Genomic DNA, 20,387 nt, shown 5'->3' on the forward strand with positions numbered 1-20,387 from the left:
GATGCTTGATCCACCCCAGAATCACTAAGCTCGTGCTTAGGCATTTGATACCTGTCAAACCTTCCCCGTTAGTTTTAAAATGTAACCAGACTCCATGTTATTTAGATAATCTCTGGTCTTTCTGAAAAATTGTTCCTTAAAGAGATGTTTTTGTTTTCTTTTTTAATGCGTTATACCTAGTTACAGTTAAATCACAGATTATATGTCAAAGTCAACAACTCCCTTTTTCCATTTATAGAAATAATATAATTATTAAATGTTCACAATAACTTTTTTTTCATTGATTCAGTTTGATGCCAAACTAGCAAGAGTTCAGACTAAATCCACAAAATCATATCTGGATTCTACAGCTTTGCCACACAGCATCTACAGAAGGGTATGTGAGCTTTTCTCTCAAGATTTTTGCTGAAGAAAATAAAATTGCTTAAAATATTTCTGTAAAACTTATCTAATATTTATTAACAATATGACCTTTGACAGTTGTTTCTTCATATGATATTAAATACTTCATATGATCAGAAAGATACTTGATTTTGAATAATTTTTTAATTTTCAAATTTAGCTAAACACATGAGCAGTAAATTAAAATGTGAATTTCCCTAACTTTTTGGACCTTCTAAGGCATTCCGTAAGGCATTTTGAACTAAAGCTGACTAAACTAGTCTGGAACTAAAGCTGGCTGCGCTATGTTGAGGTCATTTGGACACTTAGGTTCCTTTTAGTTCAACTCCTTTATCTGTGAAGTTTATAATTTGCAAGGTTTAGAGAGGTGAAAACAAAGGGTGCTAGTAGGATATAACCTTTAAAGTTCCTCCAAAACAAAACTTGCACACCTTTCAAAGTAAGGTCTTTTTAGAAGACCTAAATCAAAACTGTGTTTCTTATGTAGACTTGTTGGTCTTTGTACTTCGTCTCGTTATTTCTAAGTTGCCATAACAAATTTTTCTACTTCATTTAGAAGCTTCAACATCTTCAAGAAGAAAAAAACAAGGAGGTGTCAGCTCTCCGTGATACAATTCGAGATTTGGAGCGGCGCCTTTCTGCTTCCAAAGATTGTCACCTTAAGCATCGACGGTTTTGATTAGAGCAGTAAATTCATCATTCCCTACTTAGTTTTACTAAAAGCTGTTGGAAAATTCACTTCTGTTTTCAATGTGACATCCTGCCTAAATAATCACAGCCATGAGAGGAAGAGAAAAAGACAGATTTAAAGTTTCTTTCATTGCATTTATTTCAGCAAATTCACCAGTCTTTGGTCAGTTGTGTACTGCCTTCTTGCTTTCTAGTATTAACCATCAGTCTTTGGTCAGTTGTGTACTGCCTTCTTGCTTTCTAGTATTAACCATAAATGAGTTCAGATTCATAAGACTAAATTTACCTAATGAATCATCATTAACTATGGAAATACTTTCTAAGCAGCCTAAAGCTACACAACTTTATTATCTCGTCTCCGTTACATCTTTCAATCCCAGTACTCCAAATCCATAGAGTGTGATAAAAGAAGATATAAAGGCTTCATTCATATTGATACTAAAAACCTAATTATAAGTTTAAGACAGCAAAGGATAGATGGCTATTTAAAATGTAGGTGTATATGCTTTGGCAGCAAGCTATCGATGTATTAGGCCCTTGTGAGTCTTAAAGAATCTACTTATTTTTCTATAGTTCTAATCAGTTTAAAATGCAAAATTAAAAGACAAAGATTATGTTGTTTTCAAAGATAATGGAAAATGTGTCTCTGTTGTTCTTCCTCCGTTCTGAATTGCAAAGTATCTAACAGAAACCCCTAGGTCATAGTTTACGCTTCTGTTCTCATTAATGCAAAAAGAATGCTGGAGAAAGAAGAAGAAAGACAGATTGACCGATGCTGCAATCACTTGTCAGTCGCCTGGCACTAACCAAATACGGGCTGGGTCAACATTTCTGACATAAAGTTTAAAATGTGGGAGCCAATATAGTAGATCTCCATGTTTGCACAAATCCAATTTGAATTTAGAATCATTATTTATTAGGTAGCTTTTAAACATGCTTGGAATAAAATTGTGACCAGATTGGTTTGAGTAGTATATCCTATTTAAAATGCTTAATTTGAAGGTCATTTTCATCTTTGTGCCGCATTTTTTCAGCTTCAGCTGGTGCTGGCTTCTGTGGGCCCAGACTGCTGACTCCTCAGTCAGGCGGGCGGAGGCAGACGTCACTGTCAAGACTCGATGACGTTCTCCTCGGCCCAAAGCCCCTGTCAGCTACATAACGTTGGAAGGTGCTCTTCACACTGTCAGGTGATTGCAGACCCTGCTTTCTCAAAGATCAGATGTCGACAGTGTCAACATCAGCTTCTGGAACCTGACTCTGAACCTTGGGACAACTTTCAGAGTAACTGATTTCTACATCGCTTTCGTCAGAGCTGCTTTTGTGGGAGGGAAAGCTGTAAACCTTCCCTCCCTGGCATATCTCAGTCCTCTGGGTGACCCTGTCTTTCATGCCCTTTGTGTTTGTAGTGGTGATGGAGGTCTAAGGGAGAGGGCTGCTGGAGAGTGTCTCCTTCGCTTGAGCTCCGATTTTCTGAAGGCTGGCTGTTCTCATGCTGATGCCCAGGCCCGTGGTGGTGGTGGTGGTGGTGGTGGTGGTGATGTGGCTTAGCGGCCTCACTTGCTTCTTGCACACTAGCAGATGCTATTCCTTTACATACAACTTCATCTTCCAGATTCTGAAACAAAGATATAAATCACTTATCAAATTGTAGATTTAATAGAAAAACATGGAAAGATGATTTGTAGAACTAGCATATATGAAATTCCAACTAGTTCATTTTGAGCTGACTGGGTTGTTTTTGTTTGTCGCTACCACCATACTAAATGAGGACTGAGTGCGATGTCAATCGCAACATCCAGACTTTTAATTCAAGTTCGGCTCCCATCATAAAGCACTTGTTGCTCAAAGTTCGCATGTACTAATACATATTACAGCATCTCTCAAATGAATTGATGTCACTCTTTTACAAATAGATAAAATAGGATGTAATATAATGAAACTTACTGAACAAGAAAATTCAAATTTTGCTGCTTTTATCAAGTACCATACCATTTCTAAATCTTCAAAAATTTTGAATAGGAATTTGAGAGTTCTAAGAGACTTAAAGAGAAAGCCAAATCTCTGTAGTTTATTTCTGCTGAAGCAGATCTAATATATAAACTTGTTTAAAAACTCAGATTGCAGTAAAGGCAGCCAAATCTTTTGTCCTAAAGTCAGTTGATTTAGATGGAATATTTTCAACCGATGTTAACAATGCATCTAATCTGCTAGATTCTGTAGCAAACATTTCTCTCTGAGAATTCAAAACGTCAATCAATTCTGAAGAAAAAAAAAACAACGCTGGTAGTTTTTCGCATCTCCGCCTGTGCCAGGAAGTGTTTTGAGTTTCACCAGCAGTAATGTGACCCTGCTGCAGGGCTGTCCTGTCCTATGAGAGGAGCCTTTTACTGCCTTTTCCCATTAACCGTGCATTCCATTCTGCATGACTCTAGGTCTTCAGTTTGCTCGGTCTTGCTCTATTGTTTCATAGCACCCAGAGATCATAACTCGAGTCTATCCAAATAGATAGGTAATATTTGGCTCAGAATGTTGGCTGAGCTGACTTGTAAATAAAATTGCAAAATCAATTTGAGAGACAAAAACTCATTAAATGGAATGTCTACATATATTTTCGAGGTTTTGAATGGTTTATAAGTTCCACTGGGTTTTTAGCATAAAACTGTTAAGTGGTAACAATATTAAGTACATTTCTTGGTTACTTCTGAATTACTTTTAAATAAGAACTTAATAATAATTTACTATAAATTTAAAACAATAAAAACATAAAACAATCTGATAAATGTTTTTACAATGCAATGCTCTGAATGTGCAATGATTACACAAAGCAAATAGCTGTAGCACTCTATGAAATTAAAAAGACAATTGCTATATTCCTATGATTCTATGAAGCACATTTTTTTACATTTTAAATATCTCAAAAATCAGAATATATCCTGCTATTGCGGGTGCTGTAGTATTCTGTCTTACTTTAATTGACAGCAGTTTTCTTTTTTGATAAGGTAGCAACTCATATGACATGTTAGATAGGATAAAGGGGAAAAACAAATTTGATGTGATCTATTAGGTACAGATAGGACATTATTCCTTTTGCAGATAGTTTGTCAATTTAAAACATATTAGAGGAAATGTTTTGTCATCAGTTTTGTATACCTAGTTCTAATTAAAATAATTAGACCTTTATAAAAGATGTGAAATAAATCCAAAATGTGAGGAGTCAATATTGCTGGAAATTTACTGGGCTAAACCTTTATTTGCATTATTTTAGGCACTTCATCCTCATAGGATTATTATAAATAATATTAAAATGAAAAATTGAGATAACTAAAATAATTTGTGTTCCTTAGTAACTAAATAAAGTAATTAAATTGTTCTTTGTTATTTGAGATGAATTCCTGTAGAACAGGAAAACCTGAAAGAAATACAGTTCACACAAATAAAATTCAGAATTATTTTAAAATCTGAGTTCAAGTTTAGTCAAGTAGTTCTGTCAGGGAAGCAGTATTTGATGTCACTTTTCTTTTTGATGTGAGAAAAATGTCTAGGTAATATAAAATAAAGCTAATTCTTAAGTATCTGTTTTATAAATAATACTTAAATATAGTGCTTCTCATAACAAAAAATAATATCCTGTTAGGAAAGAAATATCAGCAATGAGTAGATAATTATATTTTGAAATAAATTTCAATTACAGAGTGAGCAGATAAAATAAAGACTTTCCAGCAAAACTCTTAGGCTTGCATCTCTGATAAATTAAGTAGCTATTTAATTCCAAGTCCCCTCCAGAAAACTGGAGTCACTATGCTTTTGTGGAACATGTTCAATGTTTAACAGTAACGTTTTATGCTGACCATTTCATTGAGCACTTCCACTCATGTAACATCACTTGACATAATTGAGATATGCAAGTTATATATATATATATATATATATATATATATATATATATATATTTCTTGTAGGTAAAGGCTGCAATATTAGCCTTGAAGAGATGTTATTGATGCTATGTTCTATGAGAGTAAATGTGTATAATTATAAAAATTACTGTGTTGTTTCTCTTTACTACACCACCAGAAACACTGAATACCTAATTGGTCATGAAACACTACTTATTTAGCTAGCTCCTAAAATATTTCTTCTTTTCTCCCACTAAGAATACTTGAGAAAAATACCATGAGAGAGCAGTTTCCACATTTCTTTTCACAGTAAGCAGTCTTAATGGCAGCTTCCACAAATGGAAAAGTTAGGAAGGAGTAAGGCAGACCAAGGTGATATACAAGACGGCCACATCTGAAACAAGAATAAATACGTTATTGCAGTATTTTCTGAATCACAGTCCTACTCGAGAGGCGGTCTGCAGCCGTTCCTGGAGGTCCCCTTTCAGCCACATAACAAATTGCTTATAAAATAAACATTGTTCCCTTCATCAACTATGGGAGACCTAACAGTCAACAGTTACCCTAAAGCAAAGATGACAAGACAAGGAAAGGCAGGGAAACAAGATCAGTCGGAAGCAGAGCATGTGGGGTGGGAATAATGAGAATGCTGAGAGTGTAAAAATTGTAACCAAGGTCACAGAGCAATTTGTGTAAAAATTGTGAAATTGTAACCTAATTTGCTATGTGAACTTACACCTAAAACACCTTTTTTAAAAGACCCATCTAGAACTTATGTAAAGAGCCGGGGTGGCACTGTTGAGTTAGCATTAGACCACTGACCACAGGCCAGTGGTTCAAGCCCAGCAGTGCCCCAGGAGAGAAGCATGGGCCATCTGCTCCCATAAATATGTGTAATTGTGCAAACCCTGTATGAGTCGCTGTGAGTCAGAATCCACCCCATGGAAGTAAATCCGAACAGGTAATGGTTTCCTTTTGGAGCATAAGTAAATTTCCTTAGGTAGAGGTCTCTGACACTCAAGCCAGGTACTGTCATGACAAGACTACAGTGATTCTGATAGTGTGTTGTTGTAACCCTGCATAATGTTTAGTATATGTAGTATAGTCACTGTTACTTGTTCAAATACAATTAAGTAACTGACATATGAATTCTACAGATGACCAAAGCATGGCCCTGTCAGATGCAGCCTGGAAGCCACATCAGCTTTTCATGACTGCTTAAGGCTCTCACCACCATCGAATCAATGCTGATGCATATTGATCCCCTGTGAGCTTCCAAGTCTGCAACTGTTTATAGGAGTAGAAAAGCCAGTCTTGCTGGTGGTTTTGAACTGCCAACCATGAGGATCTCAGCCAGATCAGTAATCACTACCACAGGGAATCCTTTGCTTAAGGCAGCACAGTCAAACTCCACACAGCAGGAAATCGTGACAAAAAGAAAAGATTATCAAGTTTGGGCCAGTAGTTCATTTTAAAGTGTACCTGTTGGGACAAAAAATTCAGTACCACTAAGGAAATGGAATCATAAAGCTAGCATTCGCACAACGGCAGGGTTGAACAGCCCTTCTTGCCTCCATATGGCCCAGTATATGCTGTTTGTATGTACACATATGTATAGGTTTAGTATTAAGATACTAGATGGACATTTGGCCTCTACTCAAGCCCTCCCTCAACACAAGAACACTTTGTTCCATTAACCTGGCATTCCATGATGCTCACCTTCCCTGCATGATCACTGAAGATATAGCAGGTGCATAAGCAAATGTGGTGAAGAATGTATAGTTCCCAGATATCAAAAGTATAGCATCTTGGGTATTAAACACTTGAAGATAAGTGGCCATCTAGCTGAGAAGCAACAAACTCCACGTGGAAGAAGCACACCAGCCTGTGTGATCATTAGGTTAAGATTGGATCAGGTATCAGGCATCAAAGATCCAGAACAAAAAAAAATCTCATCAATGTTGAATGAGGGGGAGTGCAGAGTGGAAACCCAAATCCCAACTGCAGACACTTGGACATGCCCTTGCAGAGGGGTCTTAGGGAGATGATAAACCGGTCAGGGTGCAGTGTAGCAACGATGAAACATACAACTTTCTTCTGGGTCTTTAATGCTTCCTCTCCCCCACTACCATGACCCAGTTCTACCTTACAAATCTGGTTAGATCAGACCATGTACACTGGTACAGAGAAGAGCTCATGACATGCATGGAATCCAGGTCAAATAAAGCCCTCAGGGACACAAATGGGAGTAGTGACAGTAGGGGGAAAGTAGAGGGAGGAGGGGTCAATGGGGAACCGATTGCAATGATCAATGCATAACTACCCCCTCCCCGCCGCCAGGGGATGAACAACAGACTCCTGGGTGAAGGGAGACTGGTTGGTGTAAGATATGAAAATAATTTATAATCTACCAAGGGGTCACGGGAATTGGGGAGGAGGTAGGGAAAACAGAGGAGATGATCCCAAGGGCTCAAATAGTTAATGTTTAGAAAATGATGGTGGCAACATATGTACAAATATGCTCGATACAATTGATGTATGGAATGTTATAAGAACCCCCAATAAAATTATTTGGAGTGGGGGGAGCTTTATTTCAAGAAAGTCATTTCAAAAACATTAAAACCAAACGCTGTAAATGGACTCATCTTGAAACTGACATTTGGGTATTAAAATAGATGTGATGTTATTTCAAATCACTTCCTATTTAATGAAGTAAAGCAAGTATCTTGTCAGTGGTTTTGTGGGGTTGGAGGAAGGAAAGGGAAAGAGAGAGAACATACCTATCGTAGATGAGAAAGTCATCTTTGGTTCCATCTAAGAGGGTCCAGACATCTGTTTGGTTTTCTTCTTGTTGATAAACAGAAATATTCTTTGAAACTTGGTCTTTAAGATGTGTGTATTTTAATCGAGAAGCAAGGCTTTGATGGTTGACAATGACATAGGTGATATTAGAATAGCCTTCTTTTTCCAGTTTTACACGCAGGTCTTCCAATCTAAAATATTTTGGTAAAATAGATAAAATATAATTTCCCCCATAAATTATTTTCCCTTCTTCCTTAGTCTCTAAATGAGACTCATTTTTATTTACCAATATCTCTTCTTTATATTATTCTAAGATTCTAAAACTCCCATCTGTAAGTTATGTATTGAGTACCTCAGGAAAAATATGAGGCTTTGTACTTCCATAAAGAATTAGCTTCAGAAACTCACAGGGGCAGTTCTACCCTGTCCTATAGTTGGCGATCAGCAGGTGTCCATGGAATCAGGTCAACAACAGAATCAACTCTATGGCCGTGAGTATTACTTTTAGTTTGGGTTCTCATTTAAAACTTTATGGTAAGTGCTTTCACATACATTAGCTCATTTAGTTCTGAAATCCATCCGATCAAGTGTATATCATTTCCCATCTTGCATATTCAGAGCATTTTACCTAATATAAATGTTTATATATTTACTAGATAAATGGGCCAAGACTTCTGATTACATGTTTACTGTTTATTCTACTCTGAAAAATCAGTCTTTTTCCTCAGTTTCCGATATTGAAGTAATCAATCCATTTTCAGGAGTACGTGCCCTCACTGCACAAGTAGTATAAATTTAGAAAATACAGGTATGCATAAAGAAAACAAGCTCACACCTCAGGAAAGCCACCGTAGACCTTTTGGCATAAATCCCCTAGCCTTGTTTCCTATAGCATGTTCTTTGTGACAATGTATAGACTTTTGTTTTCAAGAGGGGGAAATATGACTTACAGGATGCACCTTTCCATTGTTATTCATGTATTCACTCCCGCCCCGCCCCCGGTAAGGAAGCAGAGGCCACAGAAGGACTCCCTTACCTAGATGCCTGCAGAAGGCACAGGGATCAGCTGGCTTGAAGAAGCGCAACCACAGTCACTGAGCCATTGGAGGTCAGCATTGGGTCTTCTTCCCTTATTCTCCAGGCTGGGGGGTGCTCACAATAGGAGCTGTGTCCCTGGCTCTCTGCTCCTCCCCAAGGGAGGAGACAGAGAGCCAGGGCAAGCCCCAAGCCTCTCCACATCGCTGGGATTTTCCTGGAAAAGAGAAAACCTTTCTGTCAGCAACACAGATTAGGTCAGCCCTCGGGATTTCTGCACATCCCGCAAGCACCATTATACTTCCTATGAAAGTGTGGCGCATGGACTGCCCGTGCTGTTGGGCCTCCTTGTGCTGAATCTGCCCATAAAGGGAATAAAAAGTATCAACCCAAGGCAAGGGAATTGCTGAAGTCACTCACTGAGAAGTTTCTGAAGTGTTTTCAGGCGGTGCTAGGCACATTTGTATATGTGGCCCTGGTCACAACAATCAGGTGACCATGAGCCGTTTGGAGGGTGAGTAAACAATGTCTAAGGGAGACTAGGCAACTTGCCCAAGTCCACATAAGTCGCTCAAACCAGTTCTGCTAAACTCAAATAAGACCTCTTAGGCACTAAAAAATACTGATTTTTTTTTTTTCATTTAGGTAGAGCACCTTGCAAAATCTTTATCAGCTAGTTGGGCTTTGGTGTGTTTTTCTTTTTTGTTTTTTTTTATTCTGTAAAATGGGAAAAATAACTCTTTTTAAAAATCAGTCATATATTACTACTTTGGCTAGAATCTCCTGGGTTTAGAATGTAAATTCACTCCTTACAGAAACCATAGCATGAAATCACGTTTTTGGGTTGTCTATGAATCTCTTTAGATCATTTTTAACATATTAAAAGTTTCATTATAAGTAGAGGCAGCTGTGTAAAAAAAATCAAGGTAAATAACAAAACCAGATTTACTGGAAGCAGACCATTAACGAGTGAACGTGATGTGAACTTCACTAATCTCACCACTTTCCCATCACAAAACCCTACTGTCTTATATCTGCAATACTACACACTCAGCCTGAAAAGTTTCCCTCTGAGATAGGGTGAGAGCTGTGAGGGGATGTGGGCCCTTAGCGATGCAGGAAAGCAAAGGCTGCGCTCTCTGCCCTGTCCAGTGAAGGAGAAACGCCCTGTGGGGGACATGAGCAGTTGCAGAAAGAAAAAAGGAAGGGGGGCGGGGAGGGCAGCCTTCTCCATTTCTCCCCTGAAGTTCAGACACCTTCTGCGTGCCAGTCTTCGCTTTGTCACCCAAAACCACCCCCTCGCCAATTACATTGTAAAGTTATTCAGTCACAGTCCGCCTGATTCTGATTTTTGCTCTTTTCTGGGTAATGCTTGCCTTGTGAGCCAAATCTGCTACACACACACACACACACACACACAAATCTGCTACACACACACACACACACTGTTATTTTTGCCTTTTTTGTTTTCTTTCTGGAACTGCTTGCCTGGATGTCTCCACACCACCCTCTCCCTGCCATGGACCCAGTGCTTACGCATCGCGACCCACTGTGGGTCCCCCAGAATAACTGCTTAAGGGAGTGTAGAAAGTCGTCTTTCTCCGGCAGAGCCGGCTGGTGGTTTCAAACTGGCGACCATGCTGATCGCAGACCCACACCTAGCCACGACACTGCCAGGGTTTCCATTCTAGAACAGCTAGGTTAGTCTGTCTTACAGCGGACACTATTTTAGCAGGAGGCTGAACATAGAGCATGGATAACCTAACAATAACAACCTTTTCCAGGGCAAAGCTGTTCGGATCCCGCCCTCCTCCCCCGCTTCCCTGCTCCCAACTGCAACCGAAGCTCGCAGAAGACAAAGCAGGAATCGCCCAGAACTGCCTGGGGTGTCCACGGCAGAACTTCACCACCACACTCAACTTCACACTGGGCTCTCTCTTAATTGCTTTGTTTATGTCCTTTACCCTGTTTGGGGTTCTGTTTTGTTTTTCGTCTAATCGAAGGAAAGAAGTATTTTATCAGACATAAAAACAAAGTATTGACCAAATCCTGAAAGAATCAAGTGTGACAAAATAGTTTCTACTTACAAAATCCCTGCTTCCTCTCTCCGCTCCGCTGCGCAGCTCCACAAAGCTACAGACAACTCCCCTACTTATAGGCCCGTTGTTCACTGTCCCCCGCCCTCCTCTCCCCGCCCCAGCGGCGGGCCAAAGTTCAGGGCTCACGTCGCATGATCTTGCAGACCGTCAACAAGCCACGAGCTGACCATTATGATCGCCTGACCAGGCGGTGTCTGGACTGTCATGCAGTGTGAAGGCAGAGATTTTAGTGATGAATACAGTAATAATGTATTCCCGATCCGTTTCAGTCACCCCAATATCTGGGATTAAATGGTACAGTCGGGGGTGGGAAGAAGGCCTAAATGTACACAAGAGCCCCAAATCATGTTCTTTCCAAAGGACAATCAGAAACAGCACTTGCTGAGTCAGCAGCTCCGCAGCTGCCTTGAAAACAAATGCCTTTCCTCTTGCTTTGTGGTGGGACTGACTCCTGTTTCCTGCAGCTACAGACCTGCCTGGATTGTTCTGGAATGTTTAAAATGTGAAAGTGGGGGGGATCCCACGGGACCTCTGCTCTTTTCTTTTTGATTTAAGGAAAGACGGAAAGAAGAAAAGGGGCCCTGGGCGTGTAGTGGCTGTGCCTTGCGCTGAGATTCACATGGTCAGCAGTTGGAAACCACCAGCGGCTCCACGGAGAAAGACAGGGCTTTGCACTGCACCTCGGAAGCCCAGAGAGGGGGTCACCGTGAGTCACGCATGGACAGGGACTCCCACCGAGAGAGGGCACTGTGCGGCAAACATCCGACAGGGATGGTTTGTCGCGGTTGTTTGTCTAAAGCCTCAGGAGCCTTGGTGGCTCTGTGATGATTTGCCAGACTGCGCGCCACCTGAACAGCTGCAGTCTCATAGGGGCAGTTCTCCACAGGATGGCAGTGAGTTTGGAGGCGTTCAATCTAAAGACCAGGAGCCTGGGGGCTCTGTCTTTTAAGCATTGGACTGCTAACCATAAGGCCAGAGGTTCAAACTCACCAACCACTAAGCAGAAGAAAGATGGGACTGTCTACTTCTGTAAAGATTTACAGCCTCACAAACCCTTTGTGGGGTCACTCTGAGTCCGAATGGACTTGATAGCAGTGAATATCTCAGGATCTGAGGGAACCCAGACTCATGGTAGTAGCACTCACTCACTGGAAAACCTATATATCTACACCATTCCTGACTATAAACGATGCAATATCTCTTTGTTCTGTTCGAACCACTGCCTGTTAGTCCATGTACAGATTTCACATGAGCACAATTAAGAGCAGGAATTCCTATTATGCACAATGTTACCCTCGACTTGTTGTACTCTATATAGTCCAATGCTTTTGCATCATCAATAAAACACAAACAAACATCTTTCTGGTAGTTTCTGCATTCAGCCAAGATCTCCCTGACAGTAGTAATGAAATTCTCTGTTCCTTGGGTCAGATGCACCAGAGTCCACAAAGTGACTTCTTTGCTCTTTCGTACTTTAAAGAGGTCTTCTGGGACCATCTGGTTTCTGAATTCCCATCCTTAAGAAATGCTATCCATCATTTGTTATGCTCCATGCATGACCGAAGCCATGGTATTGTTGATCCCCTTATATGCAAGCAAAAGTTGGGCAATGGAAGACCACAGAAGAATGAATTCATTTGAATTATGATGCTGGTAAAGAATATTGAAGATGCCAAATGCCAGGAAAACAAAACAAAACAAAAATCTGCCTTGGGAGAAGTATTATCAGAACGTTCCTTCAACGTGAGAATGGTGAAACTTCTTCTTTGGACACGTCATCAGGAAAGACCGAACCCTGGAGAAGAGCATCGCGCTCAGGAGAGGATTAGCAAAAAGAGCAAGAACCTCAAGGAGATGGATTGCCACAGTGACCGCAACCTGGGTTCAAATGGAAGAATGGTGGAAGACCAGCAGCATTTTGTGATGTTCAAATAAACTCGCTGCCCTACGGTCAATTCTAACGCATAACTATAAATCGAAAGCAACAAGCCAGCACTTCAGAACAATAACACAATGGGTAGTTATCTTGAGCCACTTGCAATTCTCATTGGTGACATTCTGTTCATGTCCTTTGCCTAGTTCTTAATTTGGGTTGTTTATCTTTTAGTTGTTGGGTTTTTGCAGTTGTCTATATAATTTATAAATTAGACCTACGAAAGGGTATCCAAAAAAATAGATAATAGCTCCTCTGAGTGGAGCTTTCATAATACGAATTTTTCTTGCTAGGAAAGCATGGTGGAACTTATTCTGAATTGGTGCACCCAGTGGCATCACCTAGGAAGATTCTCTCTGGTCGTGGCCAATTTAAAAGAACAGCATGCAGTTATGAAATTTTGTTTCTTGCTCAGAAAAAATGCCACAGAAACTGTTGTGATGTTTAACACAGCTTACCAGGACAGCACTATGGGAAAAACTCAGGGGTATAAGTGATTTTCTTGTTTCAAAAAAGGTGAAATGTCAGTTGATGACAAACCTCCTTCTCGATGTCCATCAACTTCCTGAATGGATGAAAATATCGACTCATAATGCATTTGGAGCTTGTTCCACCAGGTCAGGCTGTTAACCAAGCTTTCTATTTAGAGGTTCTTAAAAGATTGCCTAATAGTGTGCAGCAAATAAAGGCCTGATTTGTGGTAGATGAGGGACTGTTTTGCCACCTCAACAATACACCTGCTCACACAGCCATCTCAGTGTGCCCATTTTGTGCAAAATACAAACAAACAAACTACGTGCCTCTCTTGCCCATGCACCTTACTCACCTCCCCTCACTCTGTGTGAATTCTTTTTGTTTCTTCAAATGAGAGGGACAAGAAAGGACAGCTATTTGATGATGTAGAAGAGGTGAAGAGAAAAACGAGGAGGTGCTGTCAGTCATTCAAACAGATGAATATGAAAAATGTTGCCAAGGATGGAATTTTAGATTTAACAAATGTATTAAGCATAATGGAGAATACTTTGAAGGTGATAAGGTTGTTTTATATTTTAAAAATATATAATACATGGCTTTGAAAAAATTCGTGTGGTTTTTTGGGGGAGGGGGGTACCCATATAGGCTATGTCATTTCCAAAGATTTTTTCCCCATACTAGAGGTTATCTTTCTATTCCTTTGAGAAATTTTTTTGAACAACATAGGTGTTTGATTTTTATGAAGTCAAAGAGATCCTATTCTTATAGCATTTCCTGTGTTGGGCATTTGGAACCAATCAATAGTTTCCAGAAAGCAAATTTCCCAAATAAATCCAATGAATATTTATTAATAAGCGCAATGCTAAGTGGTTAGGATGCAGAAATTAAAAATAAAAATCTCTTTGACTCACTAGTTCGCCAAGACCCAGAAATTTAATAGTTTAAACAGACAAGAAAGCAGAAAGCACACTAGGTTGAGGATTGTCCGAGATGATGGCAAGCAAGAGGAGCATTTGGCATAGCCTGAAGATAGAGCCAATATGATCAGGTGGACAAGTTCAAAGGGCACTTCTAGTAAACCTGACACGGCAGTCTAGCCAGTTAATTGGATTGTCTGACTGCTTACAAATGATTAAAATCACCTGCTAGACTGCTCTGGCTACTACCATGCATTCAAATGATAAGGAAATTAAGATTATCTAATTGACTGTGTTTATTATGTTGGACTTTATCCTAATGATGCCATCTCTCGATATTGCCCAACACCAGAGTGAAGAGTCTTCTCAGACTCTTCTTTTTCCATTCCTTGTCAGGGAGCATATCTAAGTATTCTTACCTTTGTGTTTGGGCAGTTTCTATGGCTCTGAGAACCTGTGAACCCATCATATTCTTAAAAGTGAGACAGGCCATACACTATGATGTTATAGATCAGCTTTTTTGCTATGAACATGAGAAAATGATATCCACTAAGCACCACTTGTAAAATTCTACTGATGTCTCAAACATAAAGAAACATGAAGTATTGGCATGTTGGTCAGCTGCTCTTCATGGAAAGGGAAATTTAAAAATTTATAATGTTTTTGGAAATAGTGCATTTTGACTTACCATGTATGTCAAAAGAAGGTGTCCCAGGATAGTAAGAAAGTGAAATCACTGAAAAACAACATGGTCTTTTGCAAAAAGTTGAAAATAGAAATATCATGACCCAGCAATTCGTCTACTTGGCATATACCCTAGAGAAATAAGAGCTACAACATGGGTAGCTCTTATTTGTACACCTATAGTTATCACAGCGCTATTTACAATAGCAAATTGTAACTGATCAAAACAACTTGAATGTTCATCAGTGGAAGAATGAATAAATAAACTTTGGTAAACTTTAGCACAAGAAAATACTATGAAATAGTGAAGAATAACAATAAATCTATAGATATATCCCATAACATGAATAATTCTGGAGGGCATGCTGTATGCAATTAGGCATCACAAAAGGGTAGATATTATATAAGACCACTATTATAAAAATTCAAAAAAGGATTTTCACACTAAAAGAAATATTATTTGATGGTGACCAAGAGTGGGAGCGGAAGGGAGGGGGTTGCTCCCCCAGTTGCTCTGCAGGATGAAGATGAGGATACTTGTTCTCATAAACATTTACAGCCTCGGAAACCATGAAGAGTTGGAAACTGACAAGTCCAAATCTTGGAGTTATCAAAGGCCATTAAAATCTAAAGAGTGAGTCAAATCTACCAAAGTAAATAATTTGCTAGTTTATAACTTAAAGGAACTTTTACCTTGGAGACTTGTCATGGTCTTAAATGCCATTGGGGTGCAAGTGAATAATCATTTGTTGTCAGGAGGGTAAGTAGAAAAATATGACCACAAAATCATAGAAACCTTTATTAACCCAAAATTTCCAAATGTGAGGCTATTGTTTCACATATCCTCCACTGTAATCTATACACTTCTGGAGTGGTGTTTCCATCTCTCTGACCCTAATTCAAAAAAAAAAGATTGTGCTCTTTGAACAGAGCACATCAAAATAACATGTTAGCATCTTTGAGGAGCACAAATTGTGACCCTTTTTAAGTATTCTTTCTGTTTGGGGGACAAAAAGAAGTCTGAAGAGCAATATCAGGCCTGCCAGGGGGATCAAGTGAGGTTTCTCAATGAAATCTTCGAAGAATGAGCAGGCGCTTTGTGGTGGGGAAAATTCCTTGGGGCAACTTTGCCTGTCCTTTTTCTCCCCAATGTAGATTTCAATTTTATGAAAACTTCTTCACATAAGTCTCTGTGGTCATTCTGTGTCCTTTAAGAAAAACATCCCCTTTGAGGCCAAAACGAGTAGAAAGAAATGTATTTGGTACAAATAAATATGACCATTACCTATCCATTGCAGTACAGTATACATTTTTTTTTAATTTAACAATAAATCATGGGCACCATTCAAAGACAGAGACATCTTTCCTTGTAAACGTGTACATTTTCTTACAAAAAATTGGAAATTATTTCAATTTATGAATGTTCCATTATGCATAATCACTTTTTAATATAGATGTTAAATTGCTCCTATTGTTATATGTTTCATAGACAATACATATCACTGACCAGCACTCATGGAAGCAGCCCTCAAGAAATTAAGCAATATGTTACCGGGCAAATCCATTTTTAGGGATTTTTAAAGGTCCCTTTAAAATCCTCAAAAGCAGTGAGGGCGCTGTGGTGAGTAAAGCACGCCTAACCATGGTCTTTCCAACTGCTTCAGGTACAGGCAAAAAGCAGACCACGAAAAAGAGAAGAAACTGTTTGTTTGCATTGTGGTGATGACAAATAATATGGGATGTATGGTGAAATGCCAGAATAACTGAAAAATCAGTCTTGGTGGAAAGAAAAATGGAGTGTGTTGTTGTTAGGTACTGTCAAGTCAATTCTGACTCTTAGAGACCCTGTGGACAATAGAACAAAGCACTACCCAGTCCTGTGCCTGCCGTCCTCACAATTAGCGTGTGTCAACCCTTTGTTGCAGTAATGGCCAAACTTCCTTACTGACCTTGGAAATAATGGGAGAGACTAATAATTAGAAAAGGACATCAGGTTTGGTCCGGTCGGATTAAAACAAATCCTCACTGCTGTTGACTCAATTCTGACTCGTGGGCCCTACAGGACGGGGTGGAACTGCCCCTGTGGGCTTTCAAGACCGCAACCCTTTGCAGAAGTAGAAAGCCCCATATTTCTCCCTCAGCACCTGGTGGTTTCAAACCAGACACCCACACTTGAGAGAATCCCTCCATGAGATGAGTTGACAAATTGCACACAAGAGTGGGCCCCCACATATCAAAGACCATGAAGACGGTGCCCAACTGGGCAGTGTACACTCTGTTATACATAGTCTCCACAAGGCAGGGCCAACTTAGCAACTAACAGCAATCAACCAGTACATATGTCTCGGTGAATAACATGTAATTTCTTCTAGAAGTAACATTATTTGGTGAAATGGAAGACATATTAAGTTTTTTATTGTTATCTTCAAATTGTCCTTCAAAATATACCAACATATACTTCCATTCAAACTACATATAAGTACCTGTCTTCATACTTTCCCAGCAACACTGGGTATTATTAATATTGTCAATCTGATAGGAAAAGCTGTGATCATTTATGTTTAAATGGAGTCTACTTCATTATCTATAAGTTTATTGGCCATTCATATTTTCTCTTCCTTGAAATGCTAGTTCATATTCTTTGGCCGTTTTCCTATTTTCTTACTTTGTCTAATGCTGTGTGAACATTATCTGTATAGTATTAAGGAAATCATACATTCACTATGTTTTCTTTGCTGTCTTATGTATCCACTTCCATGGATACAACTTTTGAATTCTGACTTATTATGTAAACCTAAATGCAAAAGGGATTTTTTTCCTTATAAACTTAAAATGCCAGATAGGAGCATGACACCCCAATTTCTCTCAGATTTTTCAGACTAGCTCTTGTTCTATCTTGCTATTATTTAATATAATGATAGAGAGCTCCGGGCTATTTACTATACGCAGCCAGCACTCATACTTAGCTCCAGGTTCTCTTCTTTTACAATTCGTCGCGATCTCCTTCAAAAGCTCTGATGCCAGCAGGCATTACAGTGACTGTTCTGAAAAGAAACACCACGGTTTGCCAAACCTCTCTCTGGAGGTAGGTGGGGGAAACAATCTATAAGATATAGTTTGAATCACAAGAACCACTTCCTCTCTGTGCTTTGAATCTTCCCAATAAAGTCTTCCTTGTCCCCAGAAAGCCGTGGGATGAATCAAATGGTCTTCTGAGAAGGACGGGTACCATGAGCACAGCTGCTACCTGTTGGAACAAGGTCAGGCGCCAAGGAAGCGAGACCGAGGAGGGTCAGACAATGAAACACACAGCTTAAAACTCTGAAGGATAAAGGCAGGCAGGCCATCATCCTGACATTATTCACCATGTACTTTAGAGAACAGAGAGGCTGGTGGTGCAAACCCACCCACAGGCACCTCAGAAAAAAAGGCCTAGCACACAAATGAACAAATGTGCTTGACACAGCGGATGGATGGATGGATGGATGGATGGATGGATGGATGGATGGATGGATGGAAGGATGGATGGATTGTGATCAGAGCTGTGTGAGCCCCCAGTAAAATGATTTTAAAAAGAAAATAGGCCTAACACTCTACTCCAGAAAAGCCAGCCACTGAAAATGCCGTGATCAGAATCTGAGACAGAAGCTCTGAGACACATGGCCCTTTGTTCCCGAGAGAGTTGGCACATGATGAAGGGTAGGCATTAGGGGAGATGGTTCCCAGAACTGAAACTGAAACGCTGGACCTTCTGGAGGGCACAGAGAGGAAACACAAAGTTCACCGCCTTTTGCCCCAGTTTTCTCATCTGTAGAACAGGTCTGTGCTCTCATGTCGTGGAGGCCTGGGGCCCTAAGGGTCAGGGAAGGCAGAGTCCAGGCCGAGTTCACCTCTCAACTACAAAAAAGTAAACATGGTTCCACTATGAGATAAAATGAATGTGGAAGCAGACCAAGTGATAAAAGGAGGCATGTTCGCTACCAAAGATCCATCAACATCCCATCCTAATTTACCATTCGAAGCAGTGATGTATAGCTTTTCCTTTATTGAGTGAACACAGGTTGTGTAAATAGGGAATCTGTTTCGGTTAAACTTCCTGTGCTTCGGCCTGGTGGGGCAGTAGCTAAGGGCTCCACTGTTAACCAGAAGTCCAGCTGCTCAAACCCACACATCCGACCAGCGGGGAGAATATGGCAATCTACTTCCATCAAAGTTTTAACCTTGGAAATGGCCTTGAGGTGGTTCTACAGTGTCAAATAGCGTTGCTATGTGTATGAATGGCAATGGACTTCATTTGGGTTTACAGTTAGGTAACTCAGACCCATAAATAATCAGACAAAGCAACCAAAAGTAAAAGACATGCTCTGGAACTAAACACCACCCTATGTTATAATTACCAACCATTTCAGATCAAAGGGGCAACATCAGCCCAAGGACAGAGTTCAGCATGTAAGGAAAGAAGAAGACATGGAAGCAGAAAATCAGGAAAGAAGTGGGATAAGGGATGGCACATTGAGGAGATTATACTGCATGAGATAAAATAAATGTGCATGAATAGTCAAGTATAAAACTGATTATCTACTCTGTAAACCTTCACCTAATTCACAACAAAAATTTTTTAAAAGATGGAAAGAATACACAGAATCACTGTACCAAAAAAGAATTGATAGGCATTCAACCATTTCAGGAGACATAATGTGATCAAGAACCAGTGGTACTGAAAGAAGACATCCAAGCTACACTGAAGGTATTGACCACAAAAGAGACAAAATTCAAATTGAATTTTCCACCAAAGAGCGCACTCATCTATGCCAAGAAATTTGGAACACAGCTACCTGGTCAAGTGATATAGTTAAAGTTTATTGTGCCAACCTGGCTGATAAACACATGTAGTGTTAATTGAAAGGCAGAGAGATAAATGGCTCAGTGAGCCTCGCCTTATCTAATTCTCAGGTTTCTTGCTTTCTGATGGTCGGACCAGGGTACAGCTGCCATAGCCAGTTCCCTGCTCCAACTGGCAAGGCTCACTTCCTGAAAGACATCCCCAAGGAGAAACAGCATAGACCTACCCCATTGCAGCCTGGGTGCTGGAGCAGCAGTTTGGAGACCCCTGCCAGAGCCGAGATGCTTACACGTTCACTGACTTGGCTTTCCTCCTGCAGTCAGCATCATAGTGTGTGTTTGTGAGATGGAGGAGGACTTTGTGGGTTGGTGTCAGACATATGGGTTAATGTTGGACTTGTGGGCTTGGGCAGTACTGGGTTGGGATGTTTTCTTGATGCGCACTTAACCTTGATATAAAACTCTCTCTTATACATGGGTTTCTGTGGAGTTGTTTCTCTAAAGCACCCAGACTAACGCACCAAGCATCTGGGAAAAGCTTACATCTGTGCCATGCAAAAAATTGACCCTGGAGAATGCAGAAATTATCAAACAATTTCATGAATACAATATGTGA

General features: G+C 40.0%; 2 protein-coding genes across 2 annotated transcripts in view; one reads left to right on the forward strand and one right to left on the reverse strand.

Moving 5' to 3' along the window:
* The window catches only part of CCDC152 (coiled-coil domain containing 152), a 52,678-nt gene extending 51,149 nt beyond the window's left edge, over positions 1-1,529 (forward strand). Inside the window, exons 7-8 of the mRNA XM_075540983.1 lie at positions 290-376; positions 959-1,529. Coding sequence (XP_075397098.1) covers positions 290-376; positions 959-1,081 — 210 coding nt within the window. The 3' untranslated portion in view covers positions 1,082-1,529. The remainder of the gene's footprint in view (positions 1-289; positions 377-958) is intronic.
* SELENOP (selenoprotein P) lies at positions 1,207-11,064 on the reverse strand. The gene is given in 5 exon segments (XM_075540982.1): positions 1,207-2,707; positions 5,262-5,379; positions 7,766-7,978; positions 8,824-9,039; positions 10,910-11,064. Coding segments are annotated over 4 exon segments (1,158 nt in total). The 5' UTR covers positions 9,027-9,039; positions 10,910-11,064; the 3' UTR covers positions 1,207-2,083.
* Between the last annotated feature and the right edge of the window lie 9,323 nt (positions 11,065-20,387).

The sequence above is a fragment of the Tenrec ecaudatus genome, chromosome 2 (genome assembly GCF_050624435.1).
Source record: "Tenrec ecaudatus isolate mTenEca1 chromosome 2, mTenEca1.hap1, whole genome shotgun sequence".
In the NCBI taxonomy this organism is placed as follows: Eukaryota; Metazoa; Chordata; class Mammalia; order Afrosoricida; family Tenrecidae; genus Tenrec; species Tenrec ecaudatus.